This window comes from Oncorhynchus nerka, unplaced genomic scaffold (genome assembly GCF_034236695.1).
Source record: "Oncorhynchus nerka isolate Pitt River unplaced genomic scaffold, Oner_Uvic_2.0 unplaced_scaffold_1001, whole genome shotgun sequence".
Taxonomy (NCBI): domain Eukaryota; kingdom Metazoa; phylum Chordata; class Actinopteri; order Salmoniformes; family Salmonidae; genus Oncorhynchus; species Oncorhynchus nerka.
In genome coordinates, this window is record NW_027040295.1 from 202985 (window position 1) to 225490 (window position 22506).

The 22506-nt window shown below is 50.4% G+C and overlaps 1 protein-coding gene across 1 annotated transcript; it reads right to left on the minus strand.

The window, feature by feature from the left end:
* Nucleotides 1–300: 300 nt before the first annotated feature.
* Nucleotides 301–19306, minus strand: LOC115123482 (actin-related protein 2/3 complex subunit 1B-like). Its single transcript, XM_065016392.1, is given in 11 exon segments — nucleotides 301–1509; nucleotides 2472–2562; nucleotides 2727–2926; nucleotides 4026–4101; nucleotides 4416–4655; nucleotides 8237–8344; nucleotides 11440–11581; nucleotides 11584–11661; nucleotides 15282–15386; nucleotides 17478–17604; nucleotides 19166–19306. Coding segments are annotated over 10 exon segments (1143 nt in total). The 5' UTR covers nucleotides 17542–17604; nucleotides 19166–19306; the 3' UTR covers nucleotides 301–1470.
* Between the last annotated feature and the right edge of the window lie 3200 nt (nucleotides 19307–22506).

Genomic DNA, 22506 nt, shown 5'->3' on the forward strand with positions numbered 1-22506 from the left:
GTCAACATCATCATGTGTCGTAATATTTAACATTAAAAAACACGTCCAGCAAAGCTTGAACTCAACATCTATAACCAAGACTTTTGGTCGTTTAATCTACGTACTGAATGTGGCCCGCTAGATGGCGCGAGTCCGACACCTGAACAAAACAAGAAAACTGAATTTAAGTGTCTGAATGATCAACGTGAAACGTTTATATAAAAACTGCGGTCTGAAACTCGGCGTGTCTCGACCACATTTTCATAACAGTTACTAGTTGACGTCAGATCAGTCTTATCAAACACAGACACACACACCGTCTATGATTGTAAATCATTTATTAAAATGCATATTATGACCAGCATAAGCATTTAACAGGTACCGCTGCTTGGCTTTTCTTCGTGATTATATACCTGCTGTAGCCTTCCACTCTGACGCGTCCTACTATAATAAGTCCTTTAGCGAACAGCTGCGCTCTAATACATCGACACTTGATAACGGAGTTCATCGGAGCAGAATGTCCTGTTTCCACTTTTCAAAACTGGTTGAATGGCTTTTTGTTTTGTTTTAACCCTGTAGGCACCTGCAACTTACCACAGATATAATACTTCACACAGTAAACTAAATCACCTGCCTCCAACCAAATTAATTACAATTCAGAATCATTTCCCGTTATGAAAAAAAATTATGCGGTCAGCGTGCAGTTTAACTGCAGTTATTCTGAAATTACTACGTCCAAAATACCACCGTCGACTGCACTGACTGCACTTAAACTGCACTGACTGCACTTAAACTGCACTTTAACTGCAGTATCAAAAACGGTCATCTTTTTTTTGTAAGGGTTAGTCCATTCGATTTTTTTTTTATTTTTTTTATTTGAAGTGAAAAATCTCAAGTTTAGATATAATTATTTTCTTCTTGGTCCTGTGCTGTAAATCCAACAAAGTCATGTGTGAACATCACAACTAAAACCCAAGTAAACTAATTCCAGAAGCCAAAGTGAATCGTGCCGTATGTTAAGAACACAGCTGTATGTCCAGGTACAACTATCAGAACAGAACACCTGACAGAACAGAACAACGTCGCTCACAAAGCATTTCCTGGATTCTGGATTCTAAAACAAAAGAAGATGTTTTAGAATCCAGGAAATGCGTTGTTCTGTTCCGTCAACTATCAGAATAGAACACCTGACAGAACAGAACAACGCATTTCCTGGATTCTAAAACAAAGAAGATAAAAACAAAAACCAAGATGTGTCTCAAATGGTGTCCTATGGGTCCTGGTCTACTATATAAAAGAACAGGGTGCCATGTGGAACGCAGACGTCGTTGTCATGGCTGCCGTGCTTCGAGCAGATGCTCAACAGAGACAGACAGAAAGGAGATGTCTCCAGCAGCAGCTGAGACAGAAAGACGCAGAGAAGCAGAAAGGCAAAGAGGTGAGATTTCTTCATATCCCGGCTGGTTGGCTGGTCGGCTGAGGGTCATGGTATCAGACTATCTTGAGATCCTTCAGAGCAGACTCCAGACTCTGGGAACAGTAGAAGATGATATTTAGACATCATCTCTTCATGGCTCACTGCACAACTATTCCAGATGTCATGACGACGGTGACAAGGCACAACTACAGTAACGTGTCAGACTGTGTGTGTGTAGTGTGTGTGTAGTGTGTAGTGTGTGTGTACCTTGACGTCCCATGTGACCATTCCTCCGTCCATCCCAGTGGTACAGTAACGTGTCAGACTGTGTAGTGTGTGTGTGTAGTGTGTGTGTAGTGTAGTGTGTGTAGTGTGTGTGTAGTGTAGTGTGTGTAGTGTGTGTGTAGTGTGTAGTGTGTAGTGTGTGTAGTGTAGTGTGTGTGTGTGTGTAGTGTAGTGTGTGTAGTGTGTGTGTAGTGTGCAGTGTGTGTGTAGTGTAGTGTGTAGTGTGTGTGTACCTTGACGTCCCATGTGACCATTCCTCCGTCCATCCCAGTGGTACAGTAACGTGTCAGACTGTGTAGTGTGTGTGTAGTGTGTGTGTAGTGTGTAGTGTAGTGTGTGTGTAGTGTGTGTAGTGTGTGTAGTGTGTGTAGTGTGTGTGTACCTTGACGTCCCATGTGACCATTCCTCCGTCCATCCCAGTGGTACAGTAACGTGTCAGACTGTGTAGTGTGTGTGTGTAGTGTGTGTGTAGTGTGTGTGTAGTGTGTGTGTGTGTGTGTGTGTGTGTGTGTGTGTGTGTGTGTGTGTACCTTGACGTCCCATGTGACCATTCCTCCGTCCATCCCAGTGGTACAGTAACGTGTCAGACTGTGTAGTGTGTGTGTGTAGTGTGTGTGTGTAGTGTAGTGTGTGTGTAGTGTAGTGTGTGTGTGTAGTGTGTGTAGTGTAGTGTGTGTGTAGTGTAGTGTGTGTATACCTTGACGTCCCATGTGACCATTCCTCCGTCCATCCCAGTGGTACAGTAACGTGTGTGTGTGTAGTGTGTGTGTAGTGTGTAGTGTGTGTGTACCTTGACGTCCCATGTGACCATTCCTCCGTCCATCCCAGTGGTACAGAACGTGGAACATTTGCTCTTCCCTCCCTCCAACACAGAGATCTGACTGGGATACAAAGAGACAGTTAACACACACACACTACGACCCCAGACACACACACACACTACGACCCCAGACACACACACACACACACACAGTCATTACGACCCCAGAAATACACACAGACACACAGTCATTACAACCCCAGAAATAGACAGATACACCCCCACCTGATGCTGTTCTTGTGCAGACTCTCCAGGCCCTGCTCGGTGGTCTCAGACGAGGTGGCTCGGCGGTCAAGGTTCTGGAAGCGTTCCCTGGCGCTGATCCCTCTCTGAGACGTCTGCTTGGGAACGTCCAGCTTCCCTCCGAACGTTACTGAGCCCTTAGTACCGTCATACACAAACAGCACCGGGTAGCAGTCATGACCCTAGAGAGGAGAGACACAGTGAGACAGACACAGGAGAGAGAGGAGAGACACACAGTGAAACAGACACAGGAGAGAGAGGAGAGACACACAGTGAAACAGACACAGGAGAGAGAGGAGAGACACACAGTGAGACAGACACAGGAGAGAGAGGAGAGAGAGACACACAGTGAGAGACACAGGAGAGAGAGGAGAGAGAGACACAGGAGAGAGAGGAGAGACACACAGTGAGACAGACACAGGAGAGAGAGGAGAGAGACACACAGTGGAGACAGACACAGGAGAGAGAGGAGAGAGAGACACACAGTGAGACAGACACAGGAGAGAGAGACACACAGTGAGACAGACACAGGAGAGAGAGGAGAGAGAGACACACAGTGAGACAGACACAGGAGAGAGGAGAGAGAGACACACAGTGAGACAGACACAGGAGAGAGGAGAGAGAGGAGGCACAGTGAGACAGACACAGGAGAGAGAGGAGGCACAGTGAGACAGACACAGGAGAGAGAGGAGGCACAGTGAGACAGACAGGAGAGAGAGGAGGCACAGTGAGACAGACAGGAGAGAGAGGAGGCACAGTGAGACAGACAGGAGAGAGAGGAGACAGACACACAGTGAGACAGACACAGGAGAGAGGAGAGACACACAGTGAGACAGACACACGAGAGAGAGGAGAGACACACAGTGAGACAGACACAGGAGAGAGAGAGAGAGAGACACAGGAGTGGAGAGAAAGTGAGACAGACACAGGAGAGAGAGAGAGAGACAGACACAGGAGAGAGAGACAGAGACACACAGGAGAGAGAGAGACACACAGGAGAGAGAGACACAGGAGAAGAGAGAGAGAGAGAGAGAGACACACAGGAGAGAGAGAAAGACAGACACAGGAGAGAGAGAGAGAAGTGAGAGACACACAGGAGAGAGAGAGAGGAGAGAGACACAGTGAGACAGACACACAGGAGAAGAGCTGAGTGAGACAGACACAGGAGAGAGAGAGAGAGAGACACAGTGAGACAGACACAGGAGAGAGAGAGAGACACACACAGGAGAGAGAGAGAGAGGGGAAGTGTGTGTGTGTGTGTGTGTGTGTGTGTGTACTCACAGCGGCCACCAGGCTGTTCTCAGTGATAAAGCTGACACACAGCAGAGGAAGGGTCTCAGAGCTCAGACTGCTGATCCTAGAATACACACAGAGATCAGACTGCTGATCCTAGAAAACACACAGAGATCAGACTGCTGATCCTAGAAAACACAGAGAAATCAGACTGCTGATCCTAGAATACACACAGAGATCAGATTGCTGATCCTAGAATACACACAGAGAGATCAGAATACACACAGAGATCAGACTGCTGATCCTAGAATACACACAGAGAGATCAGACTGCTGATCCTAGAATACACACAGATCAGTGTTCTCTCTCCTTACGTGCTGGTCTTGCCTCCCTCTACTGATACCAGAATACACACAGATCAGTGTTCTCTCTCCTTACGTGCTGGTCTTGCCTCCCTCTGCGATCGCCACAGTCGAGTCATGTGACGTCCAGGCCAGGCGGTTCCCGCTGTGGGAGAAACAGACCCCGTGGACCCATCCCCCTCCTGCCCCATCTCCAGCCCCCCCTGACACCCCTGAGGGCCCAGACTCAAACAGCACCTCTCCAAATGGCATCTTGGACCCCCACACTGTGGGTCCGGGCTTCTCCTCTACCTCCTTGATGTAGGCTGAGAAAACCCTGGGGGAGAGAGAGAGGGGGGTAATATATTAAGGGGGAGAGGGAAGAGAATTCAGTAGAGAAACATGGTCTCTGACGGTCTCTCTCTCTACTGATGAGGCTGAAACATGGTCTCTCTCTCTACTGATGAGGCTGAAACATGGTCTCTGACGGTCTCTCTCTCTCTACTGATGAGGCTGAAACATGGTCTCTCTCTCTACTGATGAGGCTGAAACATGGTCTCTCTCTCTACTGATGAGGCTGAAACATGGTCTCTGACGGTCTCTCTCTCTCTACTGATGAGGCTGAAACATGGTCTCTCTCTCTACTGATGAGGCTGAAACATGGTCTCTCTCTCTACTGATGAGGCTGAAACATGGTCTCTGACGGTCTCTCTCTCTCTACTGATGAGGCTGAAACATGGTCTCTGACGGTCTCTCTACTGATGAGGCTGAAGCATGGTCTCTGACGGTCTCTCTCTCTACTGATGAGGCTGAAACATGGTCTCTGACGGTCTCTCTCTCTACTGATGAGGCTGAAACATGGTCTCTGACGGTCTCTCTCTCTACTGATGAGGCTGAAACATGGTCTCTGACGGTCTCTCTCTCTCTACTGATGAGGCTGAAACATGGTCTCTCTCTCTACTGATGAGGCTGAAACATGGTCTCTCTCTCTACTGATGAGGCTGAAACATGGTCTCTCTCTCTACTGATGAGGCTGAAACATGGTCTCTGACGGTCTCTCTCTCTACTGATGAGGCTGAAACATGGTCTCTGACGGTCTCTCTCTCTACCGAGGAGGCTGAAACATGGTCTCTGACGGTCTCTCTCTCTACCGAGGAGGCTGAAACATGGTCTCTGACGGTCTCTCTCTCTACTGATGAGGCTGAAACATGGTCTCTCTCTACTGATGAGGCTGAAACATGGTCTCTCTCTCTACTGATGAGGCTGAAACATGGTCTCTCTCTCTAATGATGAGGCTGAAACATGGTCTCTACTGATGAGGCTGAAACATGGTCTCTCTCTACTGATGAGGCTGAAACATGGTCTCTCTACTGATGAGGCTGAAACATGGTCTCTCTACTGATGAGGCTGAAACATGGTCTCTGACGGTCTCTCTACTGATGAGGCTGAAACATGGTCTCTCTCTACTGATGAGGCTGAAACGTGTTCTCGCTCTCTACTGATGAGGCTGAAACATGGTCTCTCTCTCTACTGGTGAGGCTGAAACATGGTCTCTCTCTCTACTGATGAGGCTGAAACATGGTCTCTCTCTCTACTGATGAGGCTGAAACATGGTCTCTCTCTCTACTGATGAGGCTGAAACATGGTCTCTCTCTACTGATGAGGCTGAAACATGGTCTCTCTCTCTACTGATGAGGCTGAAACATGGTCTCTGACGGTCTCTCTCTCTACTGATGAGGCTGAAACATGGTCTCTGACGGTCTCTCTCTACTGATGAGGCTGAAACATGGTCTCTGACGGTCTGTCTCTCTACTGATGAGGCTGAAGCATGGTCTCTGACGGTCTGTCTCTCTACTGATGAGGCTGAAGCATGGTCTCTGACGGTCTGTCTCTCTACTGATGAGGCTGAAGCATGGTCTCTCTCTCTAATGATGAGGCTGAAACATGGTCTCTGACGGTCTGTCTCTCTCTACTGAGGAGGCTGAAACATGGTCTCCGACGGTCTCTCTCTACTGATGAGGCTGAAACATGGTCTCTCTCTCTACTGAAGAGGCTGAAACATGGTCTCTGACGGTCTCTCTCTACTGATGAGGCTGAAACATGGTCTCTGACGGTCTGTCTACTGATGAGGCTGAAACATGGTCTCTGACGGTCTGTCTCTCTACTGATGAGGCTGAAACATGGTCTCTGACGGTCTCTCTCTCTACCGATGAGGCTGAAACATGGTCTCTGACGGTCTGTCTCTCTACTGATGAGGCTGAAACATGGTCTCTGACGGTCTGTCTCTCTACTGATGAGGCTGAAACATGGTCTCTGACGGTCTCTCTCTACTGATGAGGCTGAAACATGGTCTCTGACGGTCTGTCTACTGATGAGGCTGAAACATGGTCTCTGACGGTCTGTCTACTGATGAGGCTGAAACATGGTCTCTGACGGTCTGTCTCTACTGATGAGGCTGAAACATGGTCTCTGACGGTCTCTCTACCGAGGAGGCTGAAACATGGTCTCTGACGGTCTCTCTCTCTACTGATGAGGCTGAAACATGGTCTCTGACGGTCTCTCTCTCTACTGATGAGGCTGAAACATGGTCTCTGACGGTCTCTCTCTCTACCGAGGAGGCTGAAACATGGTCTCTGACGGTCAGTCTCTCTCTCTACTGATGAGGCTGAAACATGGTCTCTGACGGTCTCTCTCTCTCTACTGATGAGGCTGAAACATGGTCTCTGACGGTCTGTCTCTCTCTACTGATGAGGCTGAAACATGGTCTCCGACGGTCTCTCTCTCTACTGATGAGGCTGAAACATGGTCTCCCTCTCTCTCTACCGATGAGGCTGAAACATGGTCTCCCTCTCTCTCTACCGATGAGGCTGAAACATGGTCTCCCTCTCTCTCTACCGATGAGGCTGAAACATGGTCTCCCTCTCTCTCTACCGATGAGGCTGAAACATGGTCTCCCTCTCTCTCTACCGATGAGGCTGAAACATGGTCTGACGGTCTCTCTCTCTCTCTACTGATGAGGCTGAAACATGGTCTCTCTCTCTACTGATGAGGCTGAAACATGGTCTCTCTCTCTGATGAGGCTGAAACATGGTCTCTGACATGGTCTCTCTCTACTGATGAGGCTGAAACATGGTCTCTCTCTCTCTCTACTGATGAGGCTGAAACATGGTCTCTCTCTCTACTGATGAGGCTGAAACATGGTCTCTCTCTCTACTGATGAGGCTGAAACATGGTCTCTGACTCTCTACTGATGAGGCTGAAACATGGTCTCTGACTCTCTCTACTGATGAGGCTGAAACATGGTCTCTGATGAGGCTCTGGTCTCTCTCTACTGATGAGGCTGAAACATGGTCTCTCTCTCTCTCTACTGATGAGGCTGAAACATGGTCTCTCTCTCTACTGATGAGGCTGAAACATGGTCTCTCTCTCTACTGATGAGGCTGAAACATGGTCTCTCTCTCTACTGATGAGGCTGAAACATGGTCTCTCTCTCTACTGATGAGGCTGAAACATGGTCTCTCTCTCTCTACTGATGAGGCTGAAACATGGTCTCTGACGGTCTCTCTCTACTGAGGCTGAAACATGGTCTCTGACGGTCTCTCTCTCTCTCTACTTATGAGGCTGAAACATGGTCTCTCTCTCTCTCTCTACTGATGAGGCTGAAACATGGTCTCTCTCTACTGATGAGGCTGAAACATGGTCTCTGACGGTCTCTCTCTACTGAGGCTGAAACATGGTCTCTGACGGTCTCTCTCTCTCTACTGATGAGGCTGAAACATGGTCTCTCTCTCTCTCTACTGATGAGGCTGAAACATGGTCTCTCTCTCTCTCTACTGACGAGGCTGAAACATGGTCTCTGACGGTCTCTCTCTCTACTGATGAGGCTGAAACATGGTCTCTGACAGTCTCTCTCTCTACCTGCATTTGAAGTCACAGGATCCAGCCGCCAGCAGCACGTTGTTAGGATGCCAGTCCAGACTTAGGACGGTGGAACGGATCGGCTTCTTGATGTGCTTACAGACCCACCTGGGAATAACAGGGTTGAAACGTGGTTGAGATGTGGTCGAAACGTGGTTGAGATATGGTCGAAACGCGGTTGAGATATGGCCGAAACGCGGTCTGAGATGTGGTCGAAACGCGGTTGAGATGTGGTCGAAACGCGGTTGTGGTCGAAACGCGGTTGAGATGTGGTCGAAACGCGGTTGAGATGTGGTCGAAACGCGGTCGAGATGTGGTCGAAACGCGGTCGAGATGTGGTTGGTGTTGAGGACAGGGACTAGGGTGGTATTGAGGACAGGGACTAGGATGGTATTGAGGACAGGGACTAGGATGGTATTGAGGACAGGGACTAGGATGGTGTTGAGGACAGGGACTAGGATGGTGTTGAGGACAGGGACTAGGATGGTGTTGAGGACAGGGACTAGGATGGTGTTGAGGACAGGGACTAGGATGGTGTTGAGGACAGGGACTAGGATGGTGTTGAGGACAGGGTTGAGGACAGGGACTAGGATGGTGTTGAGGACAGGGACTAGGATGGTGTTGAGGACAGGGACTAGGATGGTGTTGAGGACAGGGACTAGGATGGTGTTGAGGACAGGGACAAGGATGGTGTTGAGGACAGGAACTAGGATGGTATTGAGGACAGGGACTAGGATGGTGTTGAGGACAGGGACTAGGATGGTGTTGAGGACAGGGACTAGGATGGTGTTGAGGACAGGGACTAGGATGGTGTTGAGGACAGGGACTAGGATGGTGTTGAGGACAGGGACTAGGATGGTGGAGGACAGGGACTAGGATGTTATTGAGGACAGGGACTAGGATGGTATTGAGGACAGGGACTAGGATGGTATTGAGGACAGGGACTAGGATGGTATTGAGGACAGGGACTAGGATGGTGTTGAGGACAGGGACTAGGATGGTGTTGAGGACAGGGACTAGGATGGTGTTGAGGACAGGGACTGGAGGGATGGTGTTGAGGACAGGGACTAGGATGGTGTTGAGGACAGGGACTAGGATGGTGTTGAGGACAGGGACTAGGATGGTGTTGAGGACAGGGACTAGGATGGTATTGAGGACAGGGACTAGGATGGTGTTGAGGACAGGGACTAGGATGGTGTTGAGGACAGGGACTAGGATGGTGTTGAGGACAGGGACTAGGATGGTGTTGAGGACAGGGACTAGGATGGTGTTGAGGACAGGGACTAGGATGGTGTTGAGGACAGAGCCTGTTACATAGGGAACAAAACTGAAACAGTTATATCGTTAAACCCAGTCATTCTCCTGTTCTCTATAACAGATATAGTTCAACCCAGTCCTGTCTAGTCCTCACCAGTCATTCTCTATAACAGATATAGTTCAACCCAGTCCTGTCTAGTCCTCACCAGTCATTCTCTATAACAGATATAGTTCAACCCAGTCCTGTCTAGTCCTCACCAGTCATTCTCCTGTTCTCTATAACAGATATAGTTCAACCCAGTCCTGTCCAGTCCTCACCAGTCATTCTCTATAACAGATATAGTTCAACCCAGTCCTGTCCAGTCCTCACCAGTCATTCTCCTGTTCTCTATAACATATATAGTTCAACCCAGTCCTGTCTAGTCCTCACCAGTCATTCTCTATAACAGATATAGTTCAACCCAGTCCTGTCTAGTCCTCACCAGTCATTCTCTATAACAGATATAGTTCAACCCAGTCCTGTCTAGTCCTCACCAGTCATTCTCTATAACAGATATAGTTCAACCCAGTCCTGTCTAGTCCTCACCAGTCATTCTCCTGTTCTCTATAACAGATATAGTTCAACCCAGTCCTGTCCAGTCCTCACCAGTCATTCTCTATAACAGATATAGTTCAACCCAGTCCTGTCCAGTCCTCACCAGTCATTCTCCTGTTCTCTATAACAGATATAGTTCAACCCAGTCCTCACCAGTCATTCTCCTGTCTAGTCCTCACCAGTCATTCTCCTGTTCTCTATAACAGATATAGTTCAACCCAGTCCTGTCTAGTCCTCACCAGTCATTCTCCTGTTCTCTATAACAGATATAGTTCAACCCAGTCCTGTCTAGTCCTCACCAGTCATTCTCCTGTTCTCTATAACTGATATAGTTCAACCCAGTCCTGTCTAGTCCTCACCAGTCATTCTCCTGTTCTCTATAACAGATATAGTTCAACCCAGTCCTGTCCAGTCCTCACCAGTCATTCTCTATAACAGATATAGTTCAACCCAGTCCTGTCCAGTCCTCACCAGTCATTCTCTATAACATATATAGTTCAACCCAGTCCTGTCCAGTCCTCACCAGTCATTCTCTATAACATATATAGTTCAACCCAGTCCTGTCTAGTCCTCACCAGTCATTCTCTATAACATATATAGTTCAACCCAGTCCTGTCTAGTCCTCACCAGTCATTCTCTATAACAGATATAGTTCAACCCAGTCCTGTCTAGTCCTCACCAGTCATTCTCCTGTTCTCTATAACAGATATAGTTCAACCCAGTCCTATCTAGTCCTCACCAGTCATTCTCCTGTTCTCTATAACAGATGTAGTTCAACCCAGTCCTGTCTAGTCCTCACCAGTCATTCTCTATAACAGATATAGTTCAACCCAGTCCTGTCTAGTCCTCACCAGCCATTCTCCTGTTCTCTATAACAGATATAGTTCAACCCAGTCCTGTCTAGTCCTCACCAGTCATTCTCCTGTTCTCTATAACAAATATAGTTCAACCCAGTCCCGTCTAGTCCTCACCAGTCATTCTCCTGTTCTCTATAACAGATATAGTTCAACCCAGTCCTGTCTTGTCCTCACCAGTCATTCTCTATAACAGATATAGTTCAACCCAGTCCTGTCCAGTCCTCACCAGTCATTCTTCTGTTCTCTATAACAGATATAGTTAAACCCAGTCCTGTCTAGTCCTCACCAGTCATTCTCTACAACAGATATAGTTCAACCCAGCCCTGTCTAGTCCTCACCAGTCATTCTCTATAACAGATATAGTTCAACCCAGTCCTGTCTAGTCCTCACCAGTCATTCTCTATAACAGATATAGTTCAACCCAGTCCTGTCTAGTCCTCACCAGTCATTCTCTATAACAGATATAGTTCAACCCAGTCCTGTCTAGTCCTCACCAGTCGTTCTCCTGTTCAAAGTAGCAGATGGATATGAGGCGTGACCCGCTGCCCACAGCGAACTTGTTCTCCTTGGGAGACCAGCTGACACAGCGAGCAGCCCGGTTGATACGGAGGATGACCAGCGTGGGCTTCCACACCTCCCCTTCAGAGACCAGACATACGCGTTACGATCCGTCCCACAGGTCACGATACGGTTACTGTCTGGAGCCCAGTCTATACCTGGAGAGATGGGAGGGGGGCATAGAGTTACTGTCTGGAGCCCAGTCTATACCTGGAGAGATGGGGGGGGGGCATAGAGTTACTGTCTGGAGCCCAGTCTATACCTGGAGAGATGGGAGGGGGGGCATAGAGTTACTGTCTGGAGCCCAGTCTATACCTGAAGAGATGGGAGGGGGGAGGGGGGCATAGAGTTACTGTCTGGAGCCCAGTCTATACCTGGGGAGATGGGAGGGGGCATAGAGTTACTGTCTGGAGCCCAGTCTATACCTGGAGAGATGGGGGCATAGAGTTACTGTCTGGAGCCCATTCTATACCTGGGGGGGGCATAGAGTTACTGTCTGGAGCCCAGTCTATACCTGGAGAGATGGGAGGGGAGGGGGCATAGAGTTACTGTCTGGAGCCCAGTCTATACCTGGAGAGATGGGGGGGGGCATAGAGTTACTGTCTGGAGCCCATTCTATACCTGGGGGGGCATAGAGTTACTGTCTGGAGCCCAGTCTATACCTGGAGAGATGGGAGGGGGGCATAGAGTTACTGTCTGGAGCCCAGTCTATACCTGGAGAGATGGGAGGGGGAGGGAGGGGCATAGAGTTACTGTCTGGGCCCAGTCTATACCTGGATGGGAGGGGAGGGAGGGGCATAGAGTTACTGTCTGGAGCCCAGTCTATACCTGGAGAGATGGGAGGGGGGCATAGAGTTACTGTCTGGAGCCCAGTCTATACCTGGAGAGATGGGGGGGCATAGAGTTACTGTCTGGAACCCAGTCTATACCTGGAGAGATGGGAGGGGGGGAGGGGGCATAGAGTTACTGTCTGGAGCCCATTCTATACCTGGAGAGATGGGATGGGGGGCATAGAGTTACTGTCTGGAGCCCAGTCTATACCTGGAGAGATGGGGGGGGCATAGAGTTACTGTCTGGAGCCCATTCTATACCTGGGGGGCAGAGTTACTGTCTGGAGCCCAGTCTATACCTGGAGAGATGGGAGGGGGGGCATAGAGTTACTGTCTGGAGCCCAGTCTATACCTGGAGAGATGGGGGGGGCATAGAGTTACTGTCTGGGCCCATTCTATACCTGGGGGGAGGGCATAGAGTTACTGTCTGGAGCCCAGTCTATACCTGGAGAGATGGGAGGGGGGCATAGAGTTACTGTCTGGAGCCCAGTCTATACCTGGAGAGATGGGAGGGGAGGGAGGGCATAGAGTTACTGTCTGGAGCCCAGTCTATACCTGGAGAGATGGGAGGGGGGCATAGAGTTACTGTCTGGAGCCCAGTCTATACCTGGAGAGATGGGGGGGCATAGAGTTACTGTCTGGAACCCAGTCTATACCTGGAGAGATGGGAGGGGGGCATAGAGTTACTGTCTGGAGCCCAGTCTATACCTGGAGAGATGGGAGGGGGGGCATAGAGTTACTGTCTGGAGCCCATTCTATACCTGGAGAGATGGGATGGGGGCATAGAGTTACTGTCTGGAGCCCAGTCTATACCTGGAGGGATGGGAGGGGGGGGAATAGAGTTACTGTCTGGAGCCCAGTCTATACCTGGAGGGATGGGAGGGGGGCATAGAGTTACTGTCTGGAGCCCAGTCTATACCTGGAGAGATGGGGGGGCATAGAGTTACTGTCTGGGCCCAGTCTATACCTGGAGAGATGGGCGGGGGCATAGAGTTACTGTCTGGAGCCCAGTCTATACCTGGAGAGATGGGAGGGGGGCATAGAGTTACTGTCTGGAGCCCAGTCTATACCTGGAGAGATGGGGGGGGGGCAGAGTTACTGTCTGGAGCCCAGTCTATACCTGGAGAGATGGGAGGGGGAGGCATAGAGTTACTGTCTGGAGCCCAGTCTATACCTGGAGAGATGGGGGGGGCATAGAGTTACTGTCTGGAGCGCAGTCTATACCTGGAGAGATGGGAGGGGGAGGCATAGAGTTACTGTCTGGAGCCCAGTCTATACCTGGAGAGATGGGGGGGGCATAGAGTTACTGTCTGGAGCCCAGTCTATACCTGGAGAGATGGGAGGGGAGGGAGGGGGGGGCATAGAGTTACTGTCTGGAGCCCAGTCTATACCTGGAGAGATGGGAGGGGGGAATAGAGTTACTGTCTGGAGCCCAGTCTATACCTGGAGAGATGGGAGGGGGGGCATAGAGTTACTGTCTGGAGCCCAGTCTATACCTGGAGAGATGGGGGGGGGCATAGAGTTACTGTCTGGAGCCCAGTCTATACCTGGAGAGATGGGAGGGGAGGGGGCATAGAGTTACTGTCTGGAGCCCAGTCTATACCTGGAGAGATGGGGGGGCATAGAGTTACTGTCTGGAGCCCATTCTATACCTGGAGAGATGGGAGGGGGGGGGGCATAGAGTTACTGTCTGGAGCCCAGTCTATACCTGGAGGGATGGGAGGGGGGCATAGAGTTACTGTCTGGGCCAGTCTATACCTGGAGGGATGGGAGGGGGCATAGAGTTACTGTCTGGAGCCCAGTCTATACCTGGAGAGATGGGATGGGGGCATAGAGTTACTGTCTGGAGCCCAGTCTATACCTGGAGAGATGGGAGGGAGGCATAGAGTTACTGTCTGGAGCCCAGTCTATACCTGGAGAGATGGGAGGGGGCATAGAGTTACTGTCTGGCCCCAGTCTATACCTGGAGAGATGGGAGGGAGGGGGCATAGAGTTACTGTCTGGAGCCCAGTCTATACCTGGAGGGATGGGAGGGGGGCATAGAGTTACTGTCTGGAGCCCAGTCTATACCTGGAGGGATGGGAGGGGGCATAGAGTTACTGTCTGGAGCCCAGTCTATACCTGGAGAGATGGGAGGGGGCATAGAGTTACTGTCTGGAGCCCAGTCTATACCTGGAGAGATGGGGGGGGGCATAGAGTTACTGTCTGGAGCCCAGTCTATACCTGGAGAGATGGGAGGGGGGCATAGAGTTACTGTCTGGCCCCAGTCTATACCTGGAGAGATGGGAGGGAGGGGGCATAGAGTTACTGTCTGGAGCCCAGTCTATACCTGGAGAGATGGGAGGGGGCATAGAGTTACTGTCTGGAGCCCAGTCTATACCTGGAGAGATGGGGGGGGGGCATAGAGTTACTGTCTGGAGCCCAGTCTATACCTGGAGAGATGGGAGGGGAGGCATAGAGTTACTGTCTGGAGCCCAGTCTATACCTGGAGAGATGGGGGGGCATAGAGTTACTGTCTGGAGCCCAGTCTATACCTGGAGAGATGGGAGGGGAGGCATAGAGTTACTGTCTGGAGCCCAGTCTATACCTGGAGAGATGGGGGCATAGAGTTACTGTCTGGAGCCCATTCTATACCTGGAGAGATGGGAGGGAGGGGGGGGCATAGAGTTACTGTCTGGAGCCCATTCTATACCTGGAGAGATGGGGGGGGGCGTAGAGTTACTGTCTGGAGCCCAGTCTATACCTGGAGAGATGGGGGCATAGAGTTACTGTCTGGAGCCCAGTCTATACCTGGAGGGATGGGAGGGGGAGGGAGGGGGTATAGAGTTACTGTCTGGAGCCCATTCTATACCTGGAGAGATGGGAGGGGGGGGGGGCATAGAGAGTTAGGGAGAACAGGGCCAGAAACAAGAACTCTCTAATAAATGCCTCTATAACGTGTCTCTCACCTGTGACCTGTCCGTTGTGCTCCTTCAGTTCATGAATCTTGGTCCACTTGGTCCCGTCCTTCTTATAGATGTGGACATCATGGTTGTTGGGACACAGAGCAATCTCTATAGGGGAGAGATCATACTATATATATATATATATATATATATCAGATCAATCTCTATAGGGAGAGATCATACTATATATATATATATATATCAGATCAATCTCTATAGGGGAGAGATCATACTATATATATATCAGATCAATCTCTATAGGGAGAGATCACACTATATTCAGAGGGCTGTTGGTTCGTGTGAGTGTGTTTGCAACAGTATAGCGTGGGAAGCAAGGTCACACTCCTCTCACATCTATGTGTGTGTCTGTCTGCCTCTCAGCGTGTCTGTCTGCCTCTCAGCTCAGTGTGTCTGTCTGCCTCTCAGCTCAGTGTGTCTGTCTGCCTCTCAGCTCAGTGTGTCTGTCTGCCTCTCAGCTCAGTGTGTCTGTCTGCCTCTCAGCGTGTGTCTGTCTGCCTCTCAGCGTGTGTCTGCCTCTCAGCGTGTGTCTGCCTCTCAGCGTGTGTCTGCCTCTCAGCGTGTGTCTGCCTCTCAGCGTGTGTCTGCCTCTCAGCGTGTGTCTGCCTCTCAGCGTGTGTCTGCCTCTCAGCGTGTGTCTGCCTCTCAGCGTGTGTCTGCCTCTCAGCGTGTGTCTGCCTCTCAGCGTGTGTCTGCCTCTCAGCGTGTGTCTGCCTCTCAGCGTGTGTCTGCCTCTCAGCGTGTGTCTGCCTCTCAGTGTTTCTCTCAGCGTGTCTGTCTGCCTCTCAGTGTTTCTCTCAGCGTGTCTGTCTGCCTCTCAGTGTTTCTCTCAGCGTGTCTGTCTGCCTCTCAGTGTTTCTCTCAGCGTGTCTGTCTGCCTCTCAGTGTGTTTCTCTCGTGTCAGAATTGAAAACCGCCAGTTCACCTCCTGTTCCTGTTTGTATGACTCACACACTGTGGTTGTGCGCACGTGGTGTGTGTGTGTGTCTGTGTGCTCTGCCCAGACCCACCGTCCATTTTGAGCAGAAACCGAAGACTCAGATCGAAACAACCCAAATATGGAGTTAGTTTCCTGAGCTCTGTAGAACACAGACGTCTCTCTCTGAGAGACCCAGAACACCACCCCTCTCGCTACAACAGGAAATACCTCCAGCCACATGGGAGCCAATCACAGCCCTCTCGCTACAACAGGAAATACCTCCGGCCACATGGGAGCCAATCACAGCCCTCTCACTACAACAGGAAATACCTCCAGCCACATGGGAGCCAATCACAGCCCTCTCGCTACAACAGGAAATACGTCCAGCCACATGGGAGCCAATCACAGCCCTCTCGCTACAACAGGAAATACGTCCAGCCACATGGGAGCCAATCACAGCCCTCTCGCTACAACAGGAAATACCTCCAGCCACATGGGAGCCAATCACAGCCCTCTCGCTACAACAGGAAATACCTCCAGCCACATGGGAGCCAATCGCAGCCCTCTCGCTACAACAGGAAATACCTCCAGCCACATGGGAGCCAATCACAGCCCTCTCACTACAACAGGAAATACGTCCAGCCACATGGGAGCCAATCACAGCCCTCTCGCTACAACAGGAAATACCTCCAGCCACATGGGAGCCAATCACAGCCCTCTCACTACAACAGGAAATACCTCCAGCCACATGGGAGCCAATCACAGCCCTCTCACTACAACAGGAAATACCTCCAGCCACATGGGAGCCAATCACAGCCCTCTCACTACAACAGGAAATACCTCCAGCCACATGGGAGCCAATCACAGCCCTCTCGCTACAACAGGAAATACCTCCAGCCACATGGGAGCCAATCACAGCCCTCTCACTACAACAGGAAATACCTCCAGCCACATGGGAGCCAATCACAGCCCTCTCACTACAACAGGAAATACCTCCAGCCACATGGGAGCCAATCACAGCCCCCCGTCAGACTCACTCAACTTAAGCCTGTTTTTTTGTTGTTGTTTTTTCTGTTAAACTTGGATCAATTTCAGTTCTTGGTGTGTTTCAATACTACCTGTAATGAATATCAAATTAACTTCACTACAACTCAGCTTTGTGAGTTCCTGTTCAACACCATCTGAGTTGGGTTTCCTCTAGTGATTCTACTTCTGTAGGTGAGGAAGTCCTATTGACCAATCAGAGAGAGTGTCCTACTCACGGGTCCGGTCCTTGTTCCAGGAGTGGCAGCTGATTGGCTCGAGCAAGAAGCTGTGGTAAGACATAACCAAATCGGGACAATGCAGAACCAGGAAGTGAGATGAGCCAATGAGAGGCCTCTGTAGTTCCTGTTGGGAAAAAAAACATCACACACACTTTAAATTAGTCATAAAATCACCATCTAACTGAAAACTTCAGAGAGAGAGATGTCTTTATTGTTTTGAAACTTCTGTATGTGTAATGTTTACTGTTCATTTTTATTGTTTATTTCACTTTATATATTCACTTGTATATATTATCTACCTCACATGCTTTGGCAATGTTAACACATGTTTCCCATGCCAATAAAGCCCTTGAATTGAATTGAGAGACTGACAGAGAGTCAGAGATGCAGTCAGGTCTAGGTTGTGTTAGACTGAAATAATAAATACATTTGCACTAGACTGCAACGTCACACACACTTTAAATTGGTCATAAAATCACCATCTAACTGAAAACTTCAGAGAGAGAGAGACTGACAGAGAGAGATACAGTCAGGTCGTGATGGACTGAGCCCCTGTGGCATGAAATGAATGATACAAGTCAAACGCACACACTGTATATAACACATCAACACAACGTAGCCTTGTAACAACAGGAAACGGTCTGTTTAAAGTTGTCCGCTACATCTTCAAATAAGGCATGTTGCCATGGTTCCCGGACTAACGTAAAGCTGGCGTGTCTGACTCCACACAGAACAACGGCGACACGCTAGCTAACCAACTGTTATTGCCATGGTTCCCGGACTAACGTAAAGCTGGCGTGTCTGACTCCACACAGAACAGCAGCGACACGCTAGCTAACCAACTGTCATTGCCATGGTTCCCGGACTAACGTAAAGCTGGCGTGTCTGACTCCACACAGAACAGTGGTGTCACTGCAGCTCTACAGCTGGAACCACGTCCCCTCTATCTGCTGCGGCCTCTCTCAATTCAATTCAATTCAAGGGCTTTATTGGCAAAGCAAGTGAGGTAGATAATATATAAAGTGAAATAAACAATAAAAATTAACAGAAAACATTACACATACATAAGTTTCAAAACAATAAAAACATTACAAATGTCATATTATATATATATATATATATACAGTGTTTTAACAATGTACAAATGGTTAAAGGACACAAGGTAAAATAAATAAGCATAAATATGGGTTGTATTTACAATGGTGTTTGTTCTTCACTGGTTGCCCTTTTCTCGTGGCAACAGGTCACAAATCTTGCTGCTGTGATGGCACAGTGTGTGTACTCCCTCTCTCTCTACTGTAACGACCCTGGGGGGTTTATAAGAGCGGATATCGACTGTGCCGCTTATAGCGCGCGCTGGACTTTCGGGCTAGAAAGGTCGAGGGTTCGAGTCCTGCTTCCCTGCCTGTTTCATTACACTGGTGTCAGAAGTGGGATCGGACCCTTGCAGCCACGACAGTGCGCGTGCTTGGACGGTGAGAGTGTGTGCGCTCGGGCTAGAAAGTTCGAGTCCTGCCTCCATTATACAACGTTGAAAACGTGTCATCTTGGTAACTTTTCCTCGTAGTTTTCATTGTTTTGCGTTGTGAGAAAAAAATAAAGGTTTCTGCCTTGTGTCTGTTTATCAGTAGAACCAACCAGACATGTCTGGACATGTCCGGTCACCCGAGAGAACTTGTACTTACCCTGAGATGGAGGGATGATACGGAAGGAGAGATGAGTGGAGAGAACAGCTCGCGGACTCTGGCCAGTCGACGCGAAAGCTACCGACAGAGTGACGGAGAGAGAACAGACACTTCTGTAGACGAGGAGGTGGTAGAAAAAGTTGCTTCCGCAAAAAGAGGAACAGAGGGAGGGGTGAGGCCGGGGTGAGCGGGCAGGAAGGGAGGGAGGGGTGAGGGGAAAATGAAACTTCCAAAAAGAGAAATAAGTAAAACTTCTGCAAAAAAAACAGAGACAGGGCTGAAGGGAGCAGTAGAGGCAGAACTTGCTTCTGCAAAAAAAAAGGTGGGAGAGAGAGAGCACTAGGGGGAGGGAGAAAATAGAAACTTCCGCAAAAAGAGAAGGGGATAAGTTGAAAAGACTTGGCTTCTACAGAGAGGAAGGAGTTAAAGTAGAACATTCACATCTGCAACAGAAAAGGAAGGGAGGGTGGGGTCGACTAGGGTGGAAGAGAGAGAGAGAGGAGTAGACTAGGTGAGAAGAGAGAGAGAGAGAGGTAGACTAGGGTGGGAGAGAGAGAGAGAGGTAGACTAGGGTGGAAGAGAGAGAGAGAGAGAGTAGACTAGGGTGGGAGAGAGAGAGAGAGGGTAGACTAGGGTGGGAGAGAGAAAGAGGGTAGACTAGGGTGGAAGACTAGGGTGGGAGAGAGAGAGAGGGTAGACTAGGTGGGAGAGAGAGAGAGAGGGTAGACTAGGGTGGGAGAGAGAGAGAGGTGGGAGAGAGAGAGAGAGAGAGGGCTAGGGTGGGTGAGAGAGAGAGGAGAGGGTAGACTAGGGTGGGGTGGGAGAGAGAGAGAGAGGTAGACTAGGGGAAGGGGCAGACTGGAAGAGAGACTAGGGTGGGAGAGAGAGAGAGAGGGTAGACTAGGGTGGAGAGAGAGAGGTAGACTAGGGTGGTAGACTAGGTGGAGAGAGAGAGGGCAGACTAGGGTGGAAGAGAGAGAGTAGACTAGGGTGGAAGAGAGAGAGAGAGGTAGACTAGGGTGGGAGAGAGAGAGAGAGGGTAGACTAGGGTGGGAGAGAGAGAGAGGGTAGACTAGGGTGGGAGAGAGAGAGAGGGTGACTAGGGTGGAAGAGAGAGAGAGAGGGTAGACTAGGGTGGAAGAGAGAGAGAGAGGAGTAGACTAGGGTGGGAGGAGACTAGGGTGGGAGAGAGAGAGAGGGTAGACTAGGGTGGGAGAGAGGAGAGAGAGAGAGGGTCAGACTAGGGTGGGAGAGAGAGGGAGGTAGACTAGGGTGGAGAGAGAGAGAGGAGAGGGTAGACTAGGGTGGAAGAGAGAGAGAGAGGGTAGACTAGGAGTGGAAGAGAGAGAGAGGGTAGACTAGGGTGGGAGAGAGAGAGTGGAGAGAGAGAGGGGTAGACTAGGGTGGAGAGAGAGAGAGGGTAGACTAGGGTGGAAGAGAGAGAGAGAGGGTAGACTAGGGTGAGAGAGAGAGAGGGTGGAAGGGTGGGAGAGAGAGAGAGGGTAGACTAGGTGGGAGAGAGAGAGAGAGGGGTGACTAGGGTGGAAGAGAGAGAGAGAGAGGGTAGACTAGGGTGGGAGAGAGAGAGAGAGACTAGGGTGGGAGACTAGGGTGGGAGAGAGAGAGAGAGGGGTAGACTAGGGTGGGAGAGAGAGAGAGAGGGTAGACTAGGGTGGGAGAGAGAGAGAGGAGAGAGGGTAGACTAGGGTGGGTGAAGAGAGACTAGGGTGGGAGAGAGAGAGAGGGTAGACTAGGGTGGGTGGGAGAGAGAGAGAGGGTAGGGTAGACTAGGGGGAGAGAGAGAGAGAGACTAGGGTGGAAGAGAGAGAGAGGGTAGACTAGGGTGGGAGAGAGAGAGAGAGGGTAGACTAGGGTGGGAGAGAGAGAGAGGGTAGACTAGGGTGGGAGAGAGAGAGAGGGTAGACTAGGGTGGGAGAGAGAGAGGAGGTAGACTAGGGTGGGGGAGAGAGAGAGAGAGGGTAGACTAGGGTGGGAGAGAGAGAGAGGGTAGACTAGACTAGGGTGACTAGGAGAGAGAGAGAGGGTAGACTAGGGTGGGAGAGAGAGAGAGAGGGGTAGACTAGGGTGGAAGAGAGAGAGAGGGTAGACTAGGGTGACTAGGAGAGAGAGAGAGAGGGTAGACTAGGGTGGAAGAGAGAGAGAGAGGGTAGGGAGAGAGAGAGAGAGAGGGTAGACTAGGGTGGGAGAGAGAGAGAGGGTAGACTAGGGTGGGAGAGAGAGAGAGAGGGTAGACTAGGGTGGGAGAGAGAGAGGAGACTAGGGTAGACTAGGGTGGGAGAGAGAGAGAGGGTAGACTAGGGTAGACTAGGGTGACTAGGTGGAAGAGAGAGAGGGTAGACTAGGTGGGAGAGAGGAGAGGGTAGACTAGGGTGGGAGAGAGAGAGAGAGGTAGACTAGGGTGGGAGAGAGAGAGAGGGTAGACTAGGTGGGAGAGAGAGAGAGGGGTGACTAGGAGAGAGAGAGAGAGAGAGGGTAGACTAGGGTGGGAGAGAGAGAGAGAGAGGGTAGACTAGGGTGGGAGAGAGAGAGAGAGGTAGACTAGGGTAGACTAGGGTGAGAGAGAGAGAGAGGGTAGACTAGGGTGGAGAGAGAGAGAGAGGGTAGACTAGGGTGGGAAGAGAGAGAGAGAGGGTAGACTAGGGTGGAAGAGAGAGAGAGAGGTAGACTAGGGTGGGAGAGAGAGAGGGTAGACTAGGGTGAGGAGTAGACTAGGGTGGGAGAGAGAGAGAGAGGGGGCAGACTAGGTGGGAGAGAGAGAGAGGTAGACTAGGGTGGGAGAGAGAGAGAGAGGGGGTAGACTAGGGTGGGAGAGAGAGAGAGGGTAGACTAGGGTGGGAGAGAGAGGGCAGACTAGGGTGAGAGAGAGAAGAGGTGGGAAGTAGACTAGGGGTGGGAGAGAGAGAGAGAGGGTAGACTAGGGTGAGGGTGGGAGAGAGAGAGAGAGGGGGTAGACTAGGGTGGGAGAGAGAGAGAGGGTAGACTAGGGTGGGAGGTGGGAGAGAGAGAGAGGGTAGACTAGGGTGGGAGAGAGAGAGAGGGGGTAGACTAGGTGGGGAGAGAGAGAGGAGGGTGACTAGGAGAGAGAGAGAGGGGGTAGACTAGGTGTGAGAGAGAGAGAGACTAGGGTGGGAGAGAGAGAGAGAGGCTAGGTGGAGAGAGAGAGAGAGGTAGACTAGGGTGGGAGAGAGAGAGAGGGTAGGGTGGGAGAGAGAGAGAGGGCTAGGATGGGTGGAGACTAGAGAGAGAGGGTAGACTAGGGGGAGAGAGAGAGAGAGAGGGCAGACTAGGGTGAGAGAAGAGAGAGGGTAGACTAGGGTGGG